This window comes from Lynx canadensis, chromosome X, assembly GCF_007474595.2.
Source record: "Lynx canadensis isolate LIC74 chromosome X, mLynCan4.pri.v2, whole genome shotgun sequence".
NCBI lineage: Eukaryota > Metazoa > Chordata > Mammalia > Carnivora > Felidae > Lynx > Lynx canadensis.
In genome coordinates, this window is record NC_044321.2 from 34,788,304 (window position 1) to 34,811,681 (window position 23,378).

Here is a 23,378-nt window from a genome sequence, read left to right on the forward strand (position 1 = left end):
AAATTGTATTCTTTTTTTTTTTTTTTTGGAAGTTTATTTTTGAGACAGAGAGTATGCACACAAGCAGGGGAGAGGCAGAGAGAGAGGGAGGGAGAGAGGGAATCTCAAGCAGGCTCTGCGCTCCCAGCACAGACTTGGGGCTCGGTCTCACGAGCCGTGGGACCATGACCTGAGCTGAAATCAAGAGCCGGATGCTTAACCGACTGAGCCACCCAGGCGCCCCTAGGACTGCAAACCGGTTTATAGGACCATATATTCCCCTGAAGTCATCTGTAGGGAACGGACCATCGTGGTCACTTAAAAAACATCCGCGACAAAAGTGATGTGTTTCAGGAATACACAGGACACAAGATGCTCCAATTTTCTCCTTTCCGCAACAGGTTTATTGCCTTTTAAGAAAATTTTTGTAAAATATAAATACAAAGGCAGAGAATTTACTTACAAAGTTAAAACACAGATTTCAAACATAAACACACAATTCAGAAAATTTTAGTTTTATGTACATTTCCAAGCAACCTCGACATTATTATGTTAGTTCTCAATATTTTACAGGGTACAGAAAAAAATAGCTCAGTCTTCTTTAAATAAGAGCATAAAATGTTTAAACATATAAACAATCCGGTTTGATGCGTGAAAACTAATTTCACAGCTTTTTAAATTAGGATATAAAAGTTTCATACAATTAGTTGTTGTGTGTGGATATGGTTTGAATTTATATTACACACTACCGGATTACATCCAATAGCATTGACCTGGCCCGAGCAGGTACTCTGTAAACAAAACATAAAGGTACAACAATTGCCAAGCGCCTTCACCCAACTCACTCCCCGAAACCAGCCGCGTGGCTCGGACCACACTCGCAAGAGTCGTGGCCCTCCGACGAGGGAGCTCTGTGTGACGTCGCGTCAAAGTGTGGAACTCCGTTTCCTCATTGTTTGTTTTCTCCTTAAAAGAGAAATGGAACAAAACAAACAGTCCCAGTAAAAACGAACGTATCCCAAAGCGTGTGTGCATCGAAACAGTAAAGAAACGTTAGAACAACTTCATAAAAACTGACGGAGACGTTTAGAAAGAAAAGAACAACGACAGCAACGAAATCGTGTTTTCTAAGTCCTTCTGACTGGAGCCGTTTCTCTTATATAAAGAAGAGATATTTTCGTATGTAATAGTGTCCTTTCTTTACAGAAATAGTCGTATTATGACACATATGCACAAAGATTAACACTATACCACACTGTACATGGAGGGCCCGGCGAGCTCACCAGTAGTCGTCCGAGCCCATGTCGCCGGGGTGGAGCCACTCCATGGAGGAGCCCAGCAGAGTCTGAAGCTCGCTGGTGAACTCCACCAGGTCTAAGAGCTCCTTGCTTTCGGGGTTAAAGGCTTCCAGGTCTTTGGAGCAAGAGAACAGGAGACTTGCCGAAACTTGCCGGTAAAACTCTGCCTCTGCGATGGTGACGATTTCCACATTTGGGAAGTTGCACCGGAATATGCGGGAGGACATCTTCAGTTTCTTGAGCACGTCCGAGAGCAACAGCCAGTTTCGAGGCCTGCGCGTGAGAGGGGAGAGCGGTTCGAGGCTGCGGCCAACTTAAAAGCGTTCCCCGCTATTCCCCGCACCCCCCCCCCCCAAGGAGCCGAGTCCCTGGGCCAGGCCAGCGGTTACTTCCGCCCCCGCCCTGGGTCTCACCAGCCCTGCGACATCTACTTTTACGCGGCGACAACTCTGGACTCGGCTGGATTTAGGAAGAGACCGTCTAGAGACGATTTAAACGGGAGCAGGGACCGCGCCTCTGAAAGAGCCTTCTCTTGGGAGGGGTGGGGATCTCAGTGCTGCCAGAACCTTCCAGGTGAAACACCTGCTCGCTCAGCTCTGGCCACACCTCGCTCGGGTCACCACTCTCCAAGGGAGTGCCTCGCTGCCGTCACCGCGGGAAGCCTTCGGTCTCCCAGCCTGACAGTGACGCAGAGGCCTCTTTGGTCTCTCGTCTCCTCCAACCCCCATGAACGGAGCGTTAGACACCCAGAAGGCTGGCTGGCTTTCTTCCCCCCTCCCCCCACCCCTCAGTGCTTTGGGGAGTGACGCTTTTGAGAGGGAAGGTGTTACACTCCCCCTGTACACCCTCAGCATACGTGACGAGGATGTTACTCGTTAAGCACCTCTGTCAACATTTCAGCAGAACAGTTTCCTGACACGCACGCACCCCCCGAGGGATGGGTCGGTTGCAGCCCAGTGGCCTGGCCGCGGGGGCAAGACTGGATCTGACCAAATCTGAGGACACAGGAGACCCGAGGTGCCCTGGGACGCGTTTCCCAGTTCACACGAGAAGGGGCCATGTGGGTATAGGCCAACAGACCTCAAATGCCTTGGAAGGTGCCTACGGTGGCCTGTTGGAGCGGGGCGGGGGCGGGACGGGGCGACTCCCAAGGAGGACCCCTTTCCAAAGAGTTTAGTGACCCAAGGATCCAAGTTGCGGACTCTTCTGTGAAGTTCCGATCAGTGAATTCAACGTCCCTTGGGCTCCAGGGGTGCTGTGTTCCCAACCTCCACGCCTTTTCTGGGAAAGGCCTGCTGTGGGCTTCGTGGGCTTCGAGGAATCCACTCACCTACCCACCCACCCGCCATCTGCTTAAAGGCGTCTCTAACTCCTGCCGCCGAGCAGCCTAACTAGTCCACGAGCAAGTGATGGCCATGCTCAATGCTCACCCCTGAGCGACGGACACTTGGATGTTATAACACGGTAAGAGGGGGCTTTCTGAGAACTCAAATTCAAACACGTCGCTGTAGGCCTCATCGTCGTCATCCTGGTCCTCCGGCCCCGGGGGGTTTGCCAAAACGTCATATCCGCTTTCGTCATCTGGCTCTAATGCAGGGCAAACGAGAGAGAGAGAAATCAATAAGCCACCGCGAGGTATCAGCTCTTGTCGAAAGAGGACGCCGTGAAAAACTCTTTCCCAAGTCGGCCCTGCTCGTGGCGCCCACTGCCCACCGCCCCTCGCCCACAGCACAGAAAACTCCTTCACTTCCCACCGAACCAGAAGGAACAACGGCTCACCGCACACAGCGCTGCCATAGAACTCCCAGGAGCCATTGGAATCTTCGTCACTGCGACCCTGTAGGTCATTTAAATAATCTGGAGGGAGAAAACCAAGATAAAACCCGCTGGGGAGAATCAAATGCTGGCCGCTTTCGGGGGCATTTTACCGTCAGGCCTGGCATGCGACTTCCCGGCTATCCCACAGCGCCCCCTTTGTGCCCTGCTGCCAACACCCGGTTCTCTGCCACATCAGACCAGGACCTGCATACCTGTTCACCTGCCTTCCGGACAGACGGGCCACCCTCACTGCCCCTGGAGCCCACCAAAAAACCTAGACGGGCCAGCTACGCATTTTCTCAGCCCTCGAAAGCAAATTAAGAGTGTGTATCTTGTCTTTGAATTTCGTATCCCTTCTCTGATACACTCACTTTCCCCAGGAAGTATGACTTAAGGGAAACGAGGGTGGGCCCCACGACTGAGTGGTATTCCCTGGACAGAACCGCGCGAAGAAGCCATCTAAATGGTTGAGTAGTAAGCCCACGTCTTGAACTCTGTCGTACCTGTTAAAAACTTTTCCATAAGCTCGCTGTGGGTCATTTTCATGATGGTTCTACCTGAGTACGTAGCCAAAGTGGGGTCAGCACCATAAGAGAGGAGCAAACGGACGATTTCCAAGTGATCGTTCTCGACGGCATCGTGGAGAGGTCTAGGAGAGACACGCGGCGGGATTACACGTGTGCTTGCCTCTGACAACGTGCAAGACTGGCTACGCGCGGGCCAAGCTTCCCGGGGGGGGGGGGGGGGGGGGCCATTTCACCAAGGTGTGCGCCTGCCTCTGCCATTCCGGACAGGGGAACTGAGGCACCGTGAGTGGCCCGAGGTCAAGCAACGAAGCACTCTGTTGTGATGTCTGTACTTAACCCCTTACAAGGCAGGTGAAGGGACACATTTCAGGCCTAATTCTCAACTGCAAGTCTATTTTTAACCCAGGACCCCAGGAGGAACTCAAGCCCAAAGGAAATCATTTTCAATGAACTTAAGCAGTGACAGACTGGAAAAAGAGAATTTATGGGGGGGGGGGGGGGGGGGGGAGGAATCGCACCATTATGGAAGCCAAAACACCAAGCAATTGTTATACCATTAAAAAAAGAAAAAAGAAAAGCTTATTCCTTTTTTTAAATGTTTCTTTTTGAGAGAGAGAGAGAGAGAGAGTGAGTGTGAGTGGGGGAGGGGCAGAAAGAGGGAGACACCGAATCCGAGGCAGGCTCCAGGCTTTGAGCCGTCAGCACAGAGCCCGACGCGGGGCTCGGACTCACAAACCGCGAGATCGTGACCTGAGCCGAAGTCAGGCGCTCAACCGACTGAGCCACCCAGGTGGCCCAAGCCTACTCCTTTTTTCAAAAAGAAACTAGGTACGAAGTGGAGCCTTTCCTGAAAGGCGCATGTCAGCAGCTTAGAGATCAATGATCAAACCTCTGGCCCAGAAGCAGAGTCCCTGGGGTGAGACCTTGGGAGGGTACACACTCTTCCGGCCGGTGTCCACTGGGGTCAGGCGGTTGCCCACAGTCCCGTCCTGAGGGAAGGCTATTTGGAAATCACGAAACACCAAATACCTTTCAGTTTTGCTAATTTTATGCCTGTCAGGAAAGCCCTATGCCCCGCCTCCTGGTGGCATCCCATGCACACAACCAGGAAGATGCTTGGGCTGACTCAGACCTGGGCCTCTGACCAACAAAGCGAGGTCAAGGGCAGGGTAGGGGACAGGCCTGGGGATGTGAGTGGACAAAGCGGGTCCTACGGAGCCAGTGGCCTCTGGCCCTCTGTCTGTACTCCTGGGACTTTCAACTCACGTCTATTTTAAATACAGTGCTTTAATACATGCTGACATGGGGCATCCGACTTCGGCTCAGGTCATGATCTCACGGTTCGTGAGTTCGAGCCCCGCATCGGGCTCTCTGCTGTCAGGGAGGAGCCTGCTTGGGATCCTCTGTATCCCTCTCTATCTGCCCCTCCCCCGCTCGTGCTCTCCGTCAAAAATAAAAGACACGTTAAGAAAAACTGCTGACAATAAGTCCAGGGTCTTCAAAGGCAACACCTGCGATCATTCGTGAAGGCTCCGACATTTTCAGGGACTTCTGTCCAGGGGAACGTTACTAACTGTTAACGTTCTATCGAAATTTGCCAGAAAGGTCTGTTCCATTCCATTCGAGGACTCTGCCGTCCGCGTGCTTACATATCAGTCTCTATCTATCTTTCCTTCTGGGGGTTTTCCACATGCCCTGAGAACCACCGCCACTGACCTTGTTCCGTCCTGGGCACTGCAGTTGACGTCCGCGCCATATTCAAGGAGGTGTCGCACAATGTTGAGCCACCCCCTGGCACAAGCCTCGTGCAGGGCACAGTAACCGGCGTTGTCTCGATGGTTCACGTCACAAATCTTGTTCTCCAGGCAGTACAAGACCACTTCCTGCGGGGAGAGGGGGAGAGGGATGCCATCATCCATCATCACACGGCGAACCTTCCAAGGGTGACCTCTCCAGAGCCCGTCAGTGCCTTCTTTCAAAGGCACACCCCCCCGGGCCCGAGAGCCACCGCGGGGTGGGCAGACGGTGGACGTGTCGGTGAGGGGGTGAGGGCATGTGTGACAAAGATTGAACGGGCCCATTCAGTAGGTGGTAGTGGAGAACAACGCAAGACTGGATGAAAGCATGGACGACCGACGCGCAGAGATTAAATCAGCCGGAGAACATTCCTTCACGTAGAGAGGGAGGGGTGGCCGGTTAGGTTAGCCAGGTCCTCCCACGCTCCCGCTTGCAGGGTAAGTAGGGTAAAAGAGACACTCTTTGCACCACAGGAAACATCAAGAAGGGACACGAAATTCTTCAAACAACCCCCGCCCTATATGTTACCTCGCTCCACCCCCCTCGGAGCGGAATCGATATGATATTTACGGATTTACCGAAGTTAAAGATGAGCATCTGACATACCACACACTGCCGCCTACGCGTCTCAAGAACTAAATAAAACAAGTCTACCCTTCCCCCTTCGAGGAAGGTATTCTGTGTCAACGGTTTGCATTAGAATCACTGTTATTAATCTGACTTCTTTGGTGTATTAAAATATTAATATGAACTGCTCCCGGTAAGCAGAGCAGTAATTTATTCAGTGTTTTATTACCTTGATTAAGAAAGTTTTCAAACACACGGAACAGCATTTGCCACCAGAAAACACACTACACTGTTCTCCTACAAGTCATGTCCAGCAGAGAGCCGTCAGGTCCCGAGAGCTGGGGGTAGGCGGGGCCTGCCCACACGTGGTCTACTTGGTAAGAGGGAGCTGGCTGGGGTCAGAGCAGGCCTCCCGGTGACAACTTTTAAATAACTCACCTGTTAAACCTCAAACAGGGGTCATTCCAGCCGCCCACAGATGTAAGGTGGGACCTGAAAACCTTTCGTGGCCTTTCTAGGACCCATCAATCAAAAGCGACCGCTTCCTTGGGAGCTAACGGGAAGGTTCCATATGCTCACCCTGGGGACTTAATATCGCACGCTGGTAAACCTGGCCGTTGGGGCCCTGCTGCTTCAGGCGACTGAGGCAGCTCCCTTCCAAAACAGGAGGAGGAAGAAAGAAGGTGTGGCCAACAAATGAGTGTCTTCGTTCAGACCCTAACCTGCCAGGAAGCCCACAATCCTCTGGGCTCCCAGGCCACCTGCCCTGAGCCCTCGTATCCAGGATACCGCATGAAGCTGCTGCTCTTTTAGCAGGCCCTCACTAGCCAGACTCGAGTGGACGGCTGCAAGCTAATGAGTTGTGTGCCCCAGCCAGGGAGAGGCCCCGTCACGTGGCTCTGGGATCAGGTCTGAGCACCACCGCTGTGCACAGATCAATTTACCCGCGGCCCGGCGGCCGGCCCGGTGTCCTATCAACCCAGGGTTTATTTGCTCTGACAACTATGGCCTTCACCTGGAAACCTTTGTCGCTACTGGACGGATCTGAGGGTACCTAGAAATGAAAGGACAAAGCTGATGGGTAAGTCAACCCTCTTTTCCTGGAGGGTGGTGGGGAAGGCAGTAGTAACCCGACGGCCAGGTCAAACTCTTTGACATGGGCTGCCCCAACTGAGCCGTGTGGCTATCGCCGTTTACAAAGGACTTCTCCCTCTCCCCAAATGAGTATGTCATCTGTTATCCCGCGGTCATCTAGGAGACCTCAGGAAGGGAAGGCGGTACTATTCTCGTTCAACACTCGGGTTTCGAAATAGAGGTCCGGAGAGGTTGGAGCCCAAGTTCAATTCACATGAAACCCTAGACCTATGGCTCCAGTCTTTTGGTACCTGGTCAGCTAGGAAGATTGAGAAGGCCCAAGAGGGCCCCTGCGAGGGGGGTGCAATCGTGCTGTGACGAGCATCCCATCCCGACGCCAGGCTCTCTCGGTTAGGGGGTCGAGCAGGCTAACCGCTCTCTCTTAGCTGGGACGGCGGCGGCCTCTATAGGCTGGCCACCGCTGTCACCAACAGAGACAATGGTGAAGAGGCTGGGCAAGTTGGTCTCCCCAGTACGGTTCTTGGTTTATTTTCCACACTAGAAATGGGACTGTTTGAAGGGCAGCCCACCCATTTCCAAACAAAATCAAACTGTTTTTGTTGGACAATTCTCTGCTAAGCGGCTATAAGCCGTATGCCATTAACCGCAAAATGTAACCATAAAGGCCATAAACCCGACATTGTTAATTAATTAAATGCCTCATTAACTTTTTTAAAAACATGATTTATTCAATTCATAGAAAATTTAACCATCACCACTAAACGCACAAGCATGTGGTTGCACATTGGCATTTTAGCCTAAGAAACAGAAACCTTTTTACCGGAAGGGAAAGGTTTGAACGTCTCTGGCCATGCACGCGGTCTATTTAACACAGAGGGTGCTTCTGAACCTTAAGAACCAGATAAACACAACACAAAGCTTGGACAGCCTTTTGCTTTCACATAGTATGTCCAGCTCAGCAGAAAATGACAGTGGGAAAGACTAACTTCAGGAAGGCCTTCCCAAGTCAGTGCCTTCGTGAAACACACCTTTACGGGGTTAAACAAATTGTCCTTCACCTTTCAAAGTTTTAGCCCACCACATCTAACTGGCCATCATCGAAACATTTTAAGTCCTGCCTGGAGAAATCCTGGGAAGTTGGAAGTTAAAAGTCGGTAGTTAAAATGTTCAGCATCCGAACCGCTGATCTGTGCAAATTACATATTGAACTTTACATGTGAAGGGGCGAGAAAAAACCCCGGTCGTCCTGACATAAACACTTCTACGGCTTCACGTGCCATCGAAGGCCCTTTAGGTAGCTTACAAACGTCTGGATCAAGTAAGCGCTCCTTGGTCCAAGGGCTCAGACCCACTGGTTCCACGAAAACCAAAATGCAAACTTCCTCAGAGGACCAACCAGGGTCCATCCCTGGTCTGAAAGGGAGACTGGTGGAAATGTCAAGATCAAAGGTGAGGCTGGGAGCCCCGCCCTCCACCGCCCTCCACCGAGGGGTGGAGCCCGCTGCCCTCCTGCTCCCCCTCCAGCCCTCAGGTGAGGCTTCCTCTGGGGCCGCCCCGTGGGTTTCACCTTCCCGAACTAAAAATCATCCCAGAGAGCTCCCTCCAGGTAATCTGGACATCTCCAGAAAAGACACGACCGTACAAACGACAGCACATTTCACCAACGAGCAAATGGGGCAGGGGACGGGCTGGCTTGGGGTCAAGGCGGTCACACCGACAAGAGCCCCCCCGCCCCCACAACGGATGGAAGCACAGAGCTGGTCGGGGTGTGGGGGCCAGGACTTCGGCAAATCCCGGGAGCCCCCGGCAGAGCCCTGCCACCGCAGCCCTCGGCCACACCTCCAAGCTCCACACTCCGCCTGCTGAGCCCCGTTTTATTTTCACCATTCAACTCCCAGAGGGCTGATGCCAGCATAAAAAATGCCTTTGCCCTGTGGGCTATTACATCACAATTTCATCTGACAAGTGTGGTGGGGGAGCCGCACAGGGCAGAGGGGGTCATCTATCTCAGAGGGCAGCTCCGACGTAAGCCAGTCTTGGAGAGGAGCAGGGTGGGGGAGGGGGCAGTGAGTCTTAGGCCTGAGTCCCGCTCCTGCTCCTCCTCCTCCTCCTCAGCAGCCCTCAGGCTCCCTCGCCCTCTCACATAAAAGACTCTTCACTCTTCGGGTCCGCCCCCCTCCCCCACCAACCCCCTACCCCTGCCCAGACATTTCCCGCCCCGCTCCCCACAGGGGCACCGCTTTGCCCGAGAAACAGCGCAAGCAACCCAAAATAGAGCTAATAACTTCTCTCCCCCTTGCTAATCAGAATCCAAAAGGGCTCATTAAAATTCCCCCAGTCGCCAAGCCCTGGGTTATGTCAGATTTTATATCAGAGATAAGTGAGCGAGACTGGAGGATGCCGAAGCAGCCTACCTGCCTGAACACGAACTGAACATCAGAGAGGCCTTTCTTTTCACATGGCGATTGAACAAGCCAGCAAAGAGTCGGAACGCGAGTGGGGCTAATGCAAACATCCTGCTGGAATACCCAGCCCAGCCCCTGATGGGGGAGGGGAGGGGCGCTGGGCTCCGAGACCCTTCGAGACCCTGCCCGGCTCAGCCAGGGCACCCCATCCCCCCACCCCCACCCCAGCCTCGAGGAGCGACAGCCCAGGCTCTTGGAATCCGGGCACCCCCAAGGACGCTCACCTCGTAGCCAAGCCGGGCTGCCCGCTGCAGGAGGGTCTCGCCTGCGTTCTTATTGACAATAAGTCTCCGTGCTTCTGGCGGCATCGGGCGCGACTGGGTGGTCTCGGGAGGGGAGCTTGAGCGCGGCAGCTGGGAAGACTGGGAAGCCGGCAGCAGTTGTTGCAAACGGTCGAAGGGCTTCTGGTCCTGCTTGGCCGGTGACAAATCGTAGTCGGAACTGGGCTCGGGCCGCTTTCTGAACCTCCGGACGGTCACCTATCACAAAACCAGGCAGCGCTCGTGGTTAAGCCGGCCTTCCAGCACCCGCGTCTCTTCCCCTCCTCCCCGCAAGTTACAAACCCGAGTGGGGGAGGCACTTTCCCCTTTCCGTTTGTTTGGGGGAGGGGGGCTGTGGAGTGGAGGGAGGCTGGGGGGAAGGGTTTCATTCTTAACTAGTTTGAAACTTGGCCACCACCCAGGAGACATGGCCCCTAGGATGGGGGAGTGACGTTTTGGGAGGGGAACCTGGGAAAAGGAAAGCTTTGTCCCCAGGAGCCGAGAAGCAGGGGGCAAGAGGTACCTTGCCGTCAGTGTTCTCCACATAGTAGTCTCCGGTCAGCGACAAGCCCTGCCTGGGCTCCGGAGGGATCAAATGCTTGGTTTTGCACAGTCTCTTCCCGGATGGTTTCTCGCTGTTGTCGGTGTATTTCTGCAGCAGGGAGGCAGCCTGGCAATCTTCTTCTTCGTCTGTGCACAGCACATCTGTCTTCTGGCTTTCTTTAATTTTCTGCTGTTTGGCAGGCGGCCTCGAGGCTGGCGCGCAGCTTGGCGGAGGCTGCTTTTTGCCGCTTGCATTGGTGGATGAAAGGCTCTTCATGGGCGGAGAGCCGGAGAACACAGGCAAGCCTAAATCCGGAGGGGGTGGCGGGCGGGAAGGAGGGAGGGGGAGAAGAAGCAGGCGTTACACGGTTGTAGCCGGTGCGGAAAGAAAAGCCCATTGTTAGCACTGATCACTGGAGCGGCTTCAGTTTTTAAAGATATACCAATTATGTTTCCAAAGCATTAATATTTTAATTATCCCACATTCAAACGGCAAATAGGTTAACCCACGAAACGCCAAGCGGCAAGTTTCTCCGGAGGGCCGGGACAAGAGGGCACAAGCCAGCCCTTCCCGGACCTGCCACCCCCAACCCGTGGGGGCCTGGGTGCTCAGCACCTAGCCATCGGCCACAGCCTGAGGCTGCCACCGGGGTGCTGGCGGGCCCGCGGGGTCACCCAGGCTTGCCCTTTCTGCAGGGAAGTGGGGAGGCCGGAAGGACCTCCCGAGAGAACTCCCCGCCCGCCACATCCTACATCCTACAATCAGTCCATTTTCTATGGCGCCTTTCCCCAGGCAGGTGATCCACCCTCCGCGAGCGGGGCGGGCGGTCACGGGGTGGCCTCCGCGTACCTTGTTCGTTGTCACTGGATTTGAGGGACTCCTCCGACCAGCTTCTGTTGCCTTTGGCCTCTGCCCTTTTCCTGCCAGGTTTCTCTTCGGGGCTGTTATTGCCCTGGGCAGTGACCTCAGGCTGAACTGCCTGGGTCACTTCCTTCCTGCCCTGCCGGCCAGGTTTGCTCTCTGCTGCCGACACCTGCTGCTCCCACCGTTCTCTAAGGTGCAGCAAGTGGCGTTGCTTTTTAGGATGGAGCCCTGTTAATTCAATGCACACCTTCAGGTTGGTCAGCTCACTATAATGTGGGTCTTCTAAGTAGTTAGAGGAACTGTTTGTCATTTCCCTCTCAGGCCAGTCATCTAATGGAGAAATAACTACAAATTAATCAACAAGCCCCCTGGGGAGGGGGGGGAACAAACTGTCTTAAGCATCACTAATGGGGGGTGGGGGAGGGGAGGGGAGTGGTCACAGCCTCCGCCCGAGGGCTGTCACCAAGTCTTGGGAGGGGGCCTGTTCATCTTTGGCCGTCTTGGGGCTCCTTGCATCTGGCTTTGGGGCAAGGGTGAGCGGCTTCCCCAGGGCTCCGGGGCGGGAACGGGGGTGGGGTGGGGGTGGGGGGGTCTCCACTGCTCCGCATTAGGACTCCCCCTGGGCGCCCTGCGGCCGGGGTGCGCGGCACACGTCATGTCCGTCCACCTCTGGCCGCGTGCGCAGGCAGTCGAAGCCGACCGAGCTCACCTTTGGAGACCCGTCTTCGCTTGGCTTTCAGCAGAGGGTCCTCCGGCAGGTCTTCCGCTGCGGTCTCGGTGTGGTTGCTGTCACCTGAGACTTTGCGCTTTCTGTCCAGCCGGAGGGTGGGGCTGTGTGGCATGTCCCCGGCCGCCTGGTCGGCGGGGGGCTCGCTCGCAGGCTGCCTGTCCACGAAGTATTTCTCCACGGGAAGATCTTTGTCCTCCGGCGCTTCAAAGGGATCGTGTTTGTTTCCAGCACTGTATTCGCCTGGCGGACGGGAGACAGGAATACGAGCGATGAAGGCCCGAAGGTCACCACGGGAAGGCAGGACCTCCATGCCCACGGTCGTCCGCCACCAACCGACCGTTCTTTGGAAGACCGGGGGCCTCACGCGTTGGCGGCACAAAACCCGCAGAAATACAACGTCTCAAAAGGGAGGCACACACCACCCTCGGCTTTCTCTTTCTACCTTTTTATAGTTGGGGCACAAAGAGAGTCGGGAGACGAGGCATCCTCACAACTTCAATGATGCTCAGGTCCCTCCCAGGGCCCTGTCCCGCGGGGGGCAAGTGACCCCGCAGAAAGACCCAACCAAGCCAGGGCTGACCCAAGAAATCTCTCCGGAATCATTTGCTGAAGGCATTATTTTGAAATCAAAGGAAAGCTGTGTAATAAACAGAACGAATAGCGCCGCCGCGTCATCTGCAGAAGGGACAGCAGTAATGTTCCCTTGGGTCGACAGGGGAGATGGGGAAGAGAGAGGGCTGGGGAAGGAGTGTGTTGGCAGGCAGGGAAGCTGGGGGACCAAGCGGGGAAGACAAGCCTGGGGAAGCCAAGGAGAGGCTTCCTGGTGTGCACACAAGAGTCAAAGGCAATTTCTTTTTTCTTTTTTTTAGGTTTCTTTCTTTTGAGAGAGTGGCGGGGGGGGGGGTTGGGCAGAGAGAGGGGAAGAGAGAATCCCAAGCAGCCTCTGCACAGTCAGCGAGGAGGCTGATGCGGGGCTCGAACACTCGAACTGTGGGATCATGACCTGAACCGAAGCCAGACGCGTAACTGATTGAGCCACCCACGTGCCCCAGAAGGGTCAAAGGCAATTTCAAAGAACTCAACCTGATTACCACACTTCCCTCGGTCTTTCTGACATCTGCAGAGTGAAAAAAGTGTAGTGTTTTACTCCAACACCTGGGTGACACCATGCACACCCACGGGGACCCAACCTGGCACTCCTTCCATGCCTTCCTTCACACGCAAACATCTAGGGACATTCCAAACGCAAGGATCCGCCCCCTTTGGTGCCCTTAAATCGGCTCGGCCCAACGTCACGCGCTGCTTTTGCTCCAGCCTAAGAAATGGCTCATCGACGGCTTTGGTCCCATTTCTTCTAATCCCTGAATAGTTTTGTAACCATCACTGTGACGTTAAGGAGCGGGAGTTCAGTATCTCGATGGTAACACTGAGCAGAACTGCTCAAGTCCATTTCCACAGGAAGTCATAAACACACTCATCATATGCTGACCCCATTCCTCCTCCTTCCCCCGCCTAGGCCACTTCAAATATCACTCCCGCTCCTGACCAGCCCAGCTGGTCCCCTGATCAGACTTTCCTTGGGGGCATCGGCAGCATTCAGTGGCACTCCGTTGTGGGGGGTGGGGTGGGGGGGAATTTCACCCTGGCCTCGGCTAGCCTGAGCTGTCAACGGTGGAAGGACCTGCCCACGTGGGTCTTCTGTCACGGCAGTGTCCCAACACAAAGCTCAGTGGCGGCGGCAGGAAGCCCGCGCAAGCCTCTGACCCATGCTTCCGGGCGATGCAGCCGGGATGACCGGCGGACTGGGTTCGGCCCAGGCGAGCAAAGGGGACAGGCTGTGACTCGCATGCCTGCCGCGCTGTGACCCTCTTAACCGCTCTGGCGGTAACAGCGCTCCTTGACAACGCGGTCCCCCCTTCGGTTGTAAAGTGGGAACATTGCTGCGAGCTCTCCTCCCGCCGGTGAGCTGCCTCCCGGGGGTGGGCTCCATGAACAGCACGAGCCCAGCTAACGGAAAGGCCGGAGAAATCACTTTAACGGACGGGATGCCAAGACTGTCAGGCTAGGCTTGAGTGTTAGCCCTGTATGCATGAGATGTTAACATGTGAGCCCTCCTGGTTAACACCATTTGACGTTCCTGGTCCAACCAGCCTTCCCCGAAAGCCCCGTGGGAGGTGCTGGGGATCAGTGTACAGATATAAGGGCTAGCTCAAGAACCACCGTGTGCAATTTTAAAGTCAATTCAGTGTATCCGCCTCCCCCACCCTTAGGTAGGAAAGATGGTTCAAACGAAGTGGGCTGAAAGCAGGGGTAATCGGGAGATGACGGATGCCTTCTAGGGTCACAATCAGGCAGAAAGCTCAGCCGGCGACCTGCGATGTGCCCCGATCGGTTTAAGCCTCTCTTCGCCCCCGAGTGCTTCAGATTCCGCTTCTACATTTGACATCTTAGCTGCAGGTCTCGAAATCACCTGTATCTGTTACGGGCCCTATCCGGCGAAAGAGGCGCGTCTTGCTCGGGGAGAGGGATTTCCGGGCGCGTTGGCCCTCGCTGCCAACTTCCCACAGTGCAGCTCGGTTCTATTCTCCCCTACCTGGCCTTTCACCGTGTCAGCAGGCCGTGACCGACCGGAGACCTCGTCTCCCCTTCCTCGCCGAAGGACAGCAGCCCTACAGGCGCACAACAGCCTTCCCCTTCACCCGGCCGGGATGGGGAGCCGTGGTTCACTGAGATCACCCACCCACGCAACGTAGCTGAGCTGCTTTCGTCCCCATTTGGCGAAAGGATCTTTCCCCAAACTAGGTCCATCCATCCTTCCCACAACTCCCGAGCCTCTCAGGGCAAAGATCCCAGTTCAGCCGAGGGAAACTGCCCCCCCTACCGTGCCCAAGACCTCATGCGCCACGACCTTACCCAGGCCAGTAATTAATAATCCTAAAGAGCACCCGCCATGACTGCCCTAGATACACGTGGCCAACCAGCTATGGGGGACACGTGCCATGTCACACACCTGATCTGCCGGGAGCTCCTCGATGAGACTATTCTAGCCACAGCTGCCGGGATTACCCTTGAAAGCAAAGGAGATGGAGAGCCAGATACACAGGGGTCCTAACTACCCACTCCACCACCCGGTCCCTTCTAAACGTGGGAAGCTATGTGCTCTTGGTCATTTGATCCAAGCGGATGCGAATGTGGCTCTGTTGTTCGTGGTTTCACACTTGGTCCCTGCAGTGTGGTCACGTGACTCACGGACCATACATCCCATAATTTATCATGGTTGTGCCATAGCACCACCTCAAAGAAGCATCGCCATGGCAACATTTACAAGTCACCGTGGCAACAAAGCACCCTCGCCACCGTTGAGCCATGACCAGTCAGCCCTAAACAAGGTGGGAGGGTTCCCCATGATGGAAATTCCCTGCTCTGCAGATAACTGTGACACCTCAAGCAAAGGCTAACCTTGTGGAAACTTACGCCCTCCACAAAGCAGCATGGGGAATCGCGGTTTCAAACTCAGCGTAGTTCATCAACATGCAGGCGGCTCGGCCAAAGAGAAGTTTCGTGAAGCCCTTTGACTGAGGCTTCCTCCAGTTCCTGCCCAGGCACGGCCACTGAGCAGGTCCTGGGTCTGCCCCAGCCAAGTGGCTGGCAAGGGAGACGGCCACTCCCAGTTCACGAGAGAAGGGACCAAGGTCTCCTTGTCCTCCCCGCCCCCCCCCCCTTCGAAATGCCACTGATGGGGACCCTCAGCAAAGTTCCAAGCTTGAGAACCCGCCTAGGTCCTCTGTTGACCTTCTCAAATAAAAACTTAATTCAGCCACGCCTACTATCATAAAGCATAAACGAAAATCCCGGCCGCGGTGTTTTCAACTTAATTCACTCTTCTCAGGCCAGCCCCTCCCAACGAGTGCAGACCGAACGCCTGGGCGGCAGAGGCCACACAGGAAGCACCCACCAGGTTAGAAGATCCTGGGGTCCGCAGGAGTGGGGGGCTGCTTTGGAAGAGGGACGGCATCTCGTACCTTCTTCATCACCCCTGCCTACCCCAGATCCCTGCCCCACGTCTCACGTGCTCACAGCTCCACCTTCGGCCACACGGACACCCGCGAGGAGAGAACCAACTGTGAAGCAGGGCCTGAGCCCACACAGGACATGAAGACATGAGACACGAAGGCCAAAAGGACAAGAAGGCCCGTTAATTTGCGGCCGGATGAATCTAGCACCTGCCGTCCCCTGGATGAGGAGATGGCAGCAAAGACAACCAACGGCTCTTCCAAGTTATTCCTCTTGACCAACACAAACCACAGGTCCCCCAGAAGATTGGGGACGGGGACCCACCTCCTTGGTCGCCCCAGTCTTTACAAGTGAGCCCCCCCCCCCCCCGCTCCTCTATCCCCTTCCTGCCCTCGGGGACGATTTAGGCCTTGCCGGGCCACGTCCTGGGTGCTCCAGGAACAGTACCCACTGGTCGGAGCCTGGACGGACTCAGGGGAGGGCAGAAGGGAGGCCTTTCGGAGGCGTCTGGGCTCTGCTCCCCATTGGCCTAGTCTGATGCTCATCTCTAGGTTCCGCAGGAAAGACGAGGAGGGACATAAACTTCCCTGGGAAGACGGCCGGGGTGAGGCCGCTGCGATGTGAAGCCGGGTCTGGCCATCGGACTGAAAAACCAGACAAAGGTCAAGAAGACTCCGGGCTGGCTAACTTCCCACTCCCTTCCTCCGGCCTACCTCTCAGTGCACCCAGAGCAAAGAGGGAGTGTCGGGCACAGGTAGTTCCCTCTCCTCAGAGAAGCACCTACCCATTAACTTGGCCTTGTCCACTTCTACAAGGTCTCCCTGAGAGATTTCCCCAAGAGCCGGCCTTATGAGGCACGTGAGAAAAAAAGGCAAGTTACCCAGATGCCCAGGGCGAGCGCGCGCAAAGGGGAAGGCGTTCTCTGCTGCTTTACTCAAGGGCGGCCCAGACTCTCCAGGTCTGCCTATCAACGCCATGAGCGGGGGGAGTAAGGAAATCTTCACTCCAGGTACATCAGAGGACCCGCCACTGACTCGCCACCGAAACTCCTTTCTTTGAGACTCACGTGAAACAAACCGGCCCTGGTGGGTGGGCCTATCCAGAAACCTGGCCACAGGCCACTGTCTGACCCCAAGGCGGACTGGCGGGTGGACGGAGGAGGGGGCTGTGCCCCAGGCAGCGAGAAGCAAGCTCTCCTGGACCGCAAAGCCTCCCCAACTCCACCAGACGCCCACGAACCGCGTGTGTGCGGGAACGCCCCGCCCGTGACGTCCAACAGCACAGAGCTCACACGATGCACCCGCCATCCCGGACTGTCCCGCGTCACGAGGGTTCTGCACCCATCGTCTACTTGACGTTCAGCCAGCAGCCCTCATTCACAAAAGCACTAGCTCTCTCCCCATTTTGCCTCCAAAACAGAACACAACCTCGGTGTGGTGGGAAGAACGCGCTCATTTACACCACGCCCTCGGATTTAACGATGGCAGACGAACCTGCCGCAGAAAACAGTCATCTCATCTCTATGTTGCCTTCGCTCCCCCCCCCCCGCCCCATCTCATTTTACCAAAACCACTGCTTTTGGAGGGGGAATACGAGACTGTCACTGGGTGTGTGTGGGGGGGGGGGGTGCCTCTGGCTGGAAGGATCATTCCACTGCTACCAGAAAGAAAGAAAGAACAGGAAGAGAAAAGAAACCCTATCTGTACCTGCTACAAAACAGAACGTAACATACGTGCCACATTTACATCTCCCGCTGTCATTCTGCCGCTTATATCGTCCCAGGCTGTTACTGACTACAGGACCAGTGCTTCTCTGGAAAAGGAGAGGTGTCCCAGGAAATAATCGTCGGTAGGTGCCTCATTCCTGGATGCCACCACGGTCAAAAGGACAATTGGCCCTTTGCTCCCTTGGACGGGAAGGGCGGCCCATTTCTCTGAGCAACCCGCTGGACGTCGGGCCCTAGCAGTGAATTGCTTCCTGTCCCCTCCGTCAGCCCTGGGAGCGGTGGCCCGCTGTTCCCACCGACGCGGCACCACACGTAGGCTGCCGGGGTTTACTTACATCTCTCATTGTCATTCTGGTCGGCAATGGCCTCTTCCAGGGCGACCGACTTTGGCTTTTTGTCCGGATTTCCTTTCAACCTCTCCCAGTCAGCGGGGCTGAATTTGCACACCTCGGAGTCTTTGGCTGTTGGGTGGCCACCTTCTCTCTCTTTCATCTCCAGCTCTGAGAAGCGCATCATTGCACGCTAGAAAGAGAACGGAGATGGAAAAAAAAAAAAAACACAACACCTTACCATAAAAGCTATTTCGTGTGCCTTACCTTAAAGGAAAGTATGTTCAAAGAAAAGTTTGCCCAAAGCCAACCACAATTTATGATACAGCGGAGATATTTTAAAATGTAATAGATAAAAATTTATGAGTATCTATACGTAAGTAATCGCATTCTTTACTCGTAAAGCCATATGTGTATAGATATATATGTGCCGTGCATGTACATCCATACATACACCACTGCATAGAGACATTCTCTTTCGAAGGTAAATAAAACAAAACAAAAACACAACGCAAAGAAAACAAAAAAAAAAACACAACAGAAAAGAAAACAAAATGCACAATGAATAAAGACGACCATGGCCCACAAACTTCCCTTTGTATATTTGGAAATGAAATTTAACTCAAAAGGTTTATGTAAGATTCTAGTAATAAAAATTTGAAGAACTGACCTCACAGTAAGCAGCGGGGAGACATAAAATACTGTCCTCTTGTAATCCTTCCATCTATGTAATTAAAATGGGCACTCAATGGATCATTTAGATAACTTCATCCATTTTTATAAGCATAAACCAATTTTTTTCTTAACATTGCAAAAACAATTTGGCTGTATTTATCTTTTAATGAAAAGTAAAATATCTTAAGGAAATGCCTATACAACATCTATCATTCGCTAGCAAGTTAAACACATACTCTATCCCTTTAAGCGAGCTTTTTTTTTTTTTTTTTTGTGAGAGAAATCGCACGAATCCCACAGACATGCGGCTGTTCTACACCTCCACCAAGTCTCACATAAGGCATTCTCAGCGGCTACAGGTACTATTTGTTAACGTACAGTAATGGCAGAGAATTCAAAGCAACTGATAGGCAAACATCATGCAGTCTTTCGATATCCTTTGCAACAATTACCACTTCTGTTAGCAGCAGCTGAGTGGCGTTCCCTTAATATCATCTACAGAATAACTTCAAGTATCCAGACACGCGAACCTCCTAAGAGCTACCGCTCACGTCCCCTTACTGGACACATTTCATACATTTACATTTACCATAAGCTCCATTAACCAAATCTGCCTGGCGTCCTGCCCTACCACACTCCCCCAATCCTCTTTCCACATTAAAAAAAAAAGAACTGACAACTGGTAGAGTTCCTGAGATTCGGGTGGGGGGGCGCTCACCTGCAGGGCCCGCTGCTCCCGGCTGAGCTGGCTGGAATCTGCATACAGTTCGGTAGTGACACACTTGAATCGGTCACCCACGTAACCGGCGGAGTTGGCGATCCTCTTTGCCAGCTTCGACGGCTTCGGTTTCAGAACTTTGCCATCGTTCGATTCCGCCTCATCGGCTCCATCTTTGGTATAGGTGGGGGCGACGTCCACGCTCGGTGGGGCACTGCCCACGCAAAATGGTTTGGGATCCTCTTGGGTTTTACCGAAAGTCACAGCAGGGCCATCGCTCCCCAGAGTCGGCTCCAGGAAGGGAGTCGCCACCGGCATCCCCAGGTTCTCCTTGTTGGTCCCCGCTGGAACGTTCTCCTTGCTCAGGCTGAAGACTGACTGGCCCGGGGCCTGTTTGAACGCGTAAGCTTCGTGGAAATCGCTGATGCGCCCCAACTCCTCTCTCAGGGCGATGAAATCGCGGTGTGGCTGCAGGGCCGGGTCGGCCGGGGGCTTGGCGGGCTCGGCGCTCTGGCCCACGCTCTCCGCCGCGAAGCCCGGTTTGGACCCGTTGGCGTCAGTTTTGGCCTCCGGCTCTTCGCGGAGAAGGTCTACGTAGACAAGCTTGTCGCTCTTGACGACCGTCTTCCCTTGACTCCAGCCGGGGCTCGGCTTTAGGCTCTTGTCGGCGGCGGGGACGTCCGGGTGTAACTTCGTGCCGCTAGCTTCCAGCATCTCGGAAAACCGGTTCCGGAGCGTCGGGTCCTCATAGCGGGCTCTCTCGTGGGAGCGGGACCTCCTCTCTGGCTTCTCGTCTTTCGTGATCTCGATGGGCGTGTGAGGTATCAACATGGGATGCACCATGCCCAACCCCAGTGCGTCCTGGTAGGTGACAAACTCCGGCCGGCCTGTGGGCAGCCCGTAGGGCAGTCCGGGCTTTGGGGCAAGGTGCCCGGGAAAGAGACTGCCGTTGGGCAACAAAACCGGGTGGGGGTAGACGGGTCCCTTGCCGTGTAAGGAGAGGGGACTGATAGCAATGCCCTCGGGCGCTGGGTAAGGGAGGTAACTCCTGGGGTAGGGGATCGGTGGGGACCTGAAAGCCTCACTTGGAGACAGAAATATCGAGCTCGGCGGGAGGCCATTCTCGTTCGCTTTGAAGCTCGGCTCCGGGTTGCTGGCTTTGGCACCCTTGCCGCCGGTGCTGCCGCCGTGCTTGGCCGGCGTGCTCGGGGGCTGGCCCACGTGCTGAATGACGGACGGCGTGGTGTCCATGGAGCTCCTGCCGGTCTTGCAGCCGTCTGCGGTGGCATTTGGCGCAGGCGACGCGGAGGCTGGGCGGCCCGCGCTCGATACCGACCCTGCGACGTTAGCGACCACGGCGTCGGTGCCGCCCATGCGGGGACACGATGAACTCCGCTGCTGTGGTATGGCCCAGTCCAAGGCCTTGTTTTTCGGCGGCACATTTTTGCCATTGTTCTCGTCGTTAGGGCTCGGCCCGGGCACCACCCAGGACGAGGGAGCCGTGCTAATGATTTCAGATCTATAGATAGCACAGCCGCTTCCGGGAGGAGATAATGTTTCTTTCGGAATCTCGCTTCCGGACAGCACTAAGCCGCTTCCAGCTCTGCTGTGCACGAGGACCGTGGGAGCCATCTTTTTCATGTGGTCAGCTTTGGAAGCATCGACATCTACCACTTTAGCAGACAAGTCGAGGGGCTTATCGGTGACGTCTTTGGTAACCGTCTGCTTCTCCAACAGAGGCGGCGAGCCCCCGTCTTTTCTGTCTTGACCTGCTGTTTTCCGGGGGTGCCCGGGAACCGGCTGGGCACTGTCGGCCCCTTCCGGAGTCTTAGGATACTTGCCGTTGGAGAGCCTGGCCGAGGGGAACTCACTGCTGACCGTCATGTATGGCTTTGACAGGGTGACGGACGGTGACGTGGAGATCCTGGCGTAGTGCTTGTGAAATTCGGAGTACGAGTCTGCAGTGGGCTGGGGGGGCAGGTGGACGCGGGGTGAAGGCCGGGGCGAGGGGGGCAACAGGAGGGCTGTGTCCCCGGGCAGGCCACTGGTGACCGCCTTGGCGGAGGGCACCCTAGGCTGTTTACTGTTCTGGATGTGGGGATAGGCGTGGGAATCGACGGGGTTCCCGGGACTGACGCCCATCTTCCAGGGCAGGCTTTTGTCTGCGCAGTGGACCAGAGGTGGGATGGCCGGGGAGGCCGAAGGCGTCGAGAGCCTCATGGGCGAAGCCAGGGACGACGGGATGTGGGGACTGACGTAGTGAGGCGGCGGCAGGTAGAGAAAGCGCTCCCCGTTGGTGCAGACCGGAGAATACAGCGGCTGGGCCAAGCTGTAGGACTGCTGAGGTAGCAAGGCCTTGTACATGTTCAGTGAATACTTATTTGGCGAGTCAAGGAACGGGTAGATGGCTGGAGTGGCCCCCTCCATGTAGGGATTGACCCAGGGCAGCCGCAGGTAACTAGCACCATTGATGTTGAGAGGGCTCTGTTTGTCGCTGGCAGGCCTGTCCAAGCCCAGTGTTTCGGCTGTGGGCACAGCACTTTTTTGTATTCCGGGTGGTGTCTTATATATAGCACTGAAGCCGTTTGGGGGCTTTCCCGAGACGGCGGAAGCCTCCACGGTCTCGGGGGTGTTCGGTTTGAACTGCATTTCTGGATTTCTCTCAGAAGAGAACCCGAGACCACCTAGCGTGCTCGCGGCAGCCTCCCGACCTTTCTCGGAGCCCAGTCCGCACAAGCTAGAGTAGACGATGTTGCCGGGGACTCGAAGCCCTTCCCGGATCAGGCCAGTGCGGTCCATGCTCAGTGCTGCCAGGCCATCGATCCTATGACCAGTAGTGGCATCCACCTTTACGGAAGAACAACACGGGTGTGACTCGAGACGAGCATTCAAAGCGGCAGGGCCCATCCCGAAGAGAAACCGCCATCTAGCTCAATGTGCCATCAGCCTTGCCGTCTGAGCAGAAAGGGTTAAAAAGACAGGTCCCACGGGGCCTGCGACCCCCTGCCCACTTCTCCAAAGGCCTTTGCCGTCCGCCCGCCCGGCCGCCTTCTCACCTCGGTTCAACTAGTATCCTGAAAGCCTGTAAAAGGTTGATCCCTTTAGACTTGGGGCCCATACATTAAATTCAGTCATCTATTAACTCTGGAAAATTCACCTTCTCAGCAAAAATTCTCTGCTGCTACAGAGAGGACACCAGCTCCAGTCCTCTTAGCGCCGCCCCCCATGGGGTACCGACCTGAGCCTCCCAGGCCTGTTAGGTTGGGGGTGGGGGCGGTGCTTACCGGGTTGGGTTTTTTTTTTTTTTTTGGCTGGACGCAGGGAAGCATTATGATTTAACATAACAAGAAAACAATCTTCAGCGGGACAGCAGGGAAGGAGGACTTTGGCGGTCTCATTTCTAAATCAATAAAGAGGCCATGGGTCAAACTGTGGTTGTGTCTTTTGACTTCCTCTCCCTGCTGTCTGAAGACGGTTCTGTGTTTCATATTTTACTGGAAAAGCAAACCCTAAGGGTCTCCTCGGAGGCTGGAAATTTATCCAGCTCCAGGGAGCACTGATGTGGCACGCAGCTTATCGAAGGAAGGGAGGCACGCATCCCACCAGTCACTACACGGCTCGGACATAAGTGGCCAGCGTGCCAAACGGAGCGTAAGGGCCAAGAAGGCGAGCGGAGAAGAGCTTGGGTGAGGGCCTGAGGAGGGCACATTCTACTCAGCCCTGCCCTGAAACAGCCCCGCCCCGCCCCCCCCAAAAGGCCCTTTAATGGCATGCAAATTAATGCACGATTGATTACAGATCACTGATATTCAGATAGCCCGTCAACAGAAGCCATTAATCTCTTACCACGTTGTGGTTCAAGGGATTCTCTTCCCTTAGTTCCAGTCTGGCCTTTGAAGCGTCACCATCATTTACAGGAATTTTCCTATTTAAAAGGACACACCAACTTCGTGAAAGCGTTCCTTGCTTAAC

The 23,378-nt window shown here is 54.9% G+C and overlaps 1 protein-coding gene across 1 annotated transcript; it reads right to left on the minus strand.

The window, feature by feature from the left end:
- Nucleotides 1-355: 355 nt before the first annotated feature.
- Nucleotides 356-23,327, minus strand: BCOR (BCL6 corepressor). Its single transcript, XM_030305303.1, has 14 exons — nt 23,253-23,327; nt 19,407-22,253; nt 18,684-18,737; nt 18,020-18,206; nt 11,924-12,184; nt 11,200-11,442; nt 10,330-10,655; nt 9,771-10,025; nt 5,339-5,505; nt 3,599-3,744; nt 3,057-3,134; nt 2,708-2,864; nt 1,263-1,550; nt 356-945 (listed from the first exon to the last, which is right to left on the minus strand). Exons 2-14 carry the CDS (start codon nt 22,203-22,205, stop codon nt 906-908), a joined length of 5,001 nt encoding a protein of 1,666 aa, XP_030161163.1. The 5' UTR covers nt 22,206-22,253; nt 23,253-23,327; the 3' UTR covers nt 356-905.
- Between the last annotated feature and the right edge of the window lie 51 nt (nt 23,328-23,378).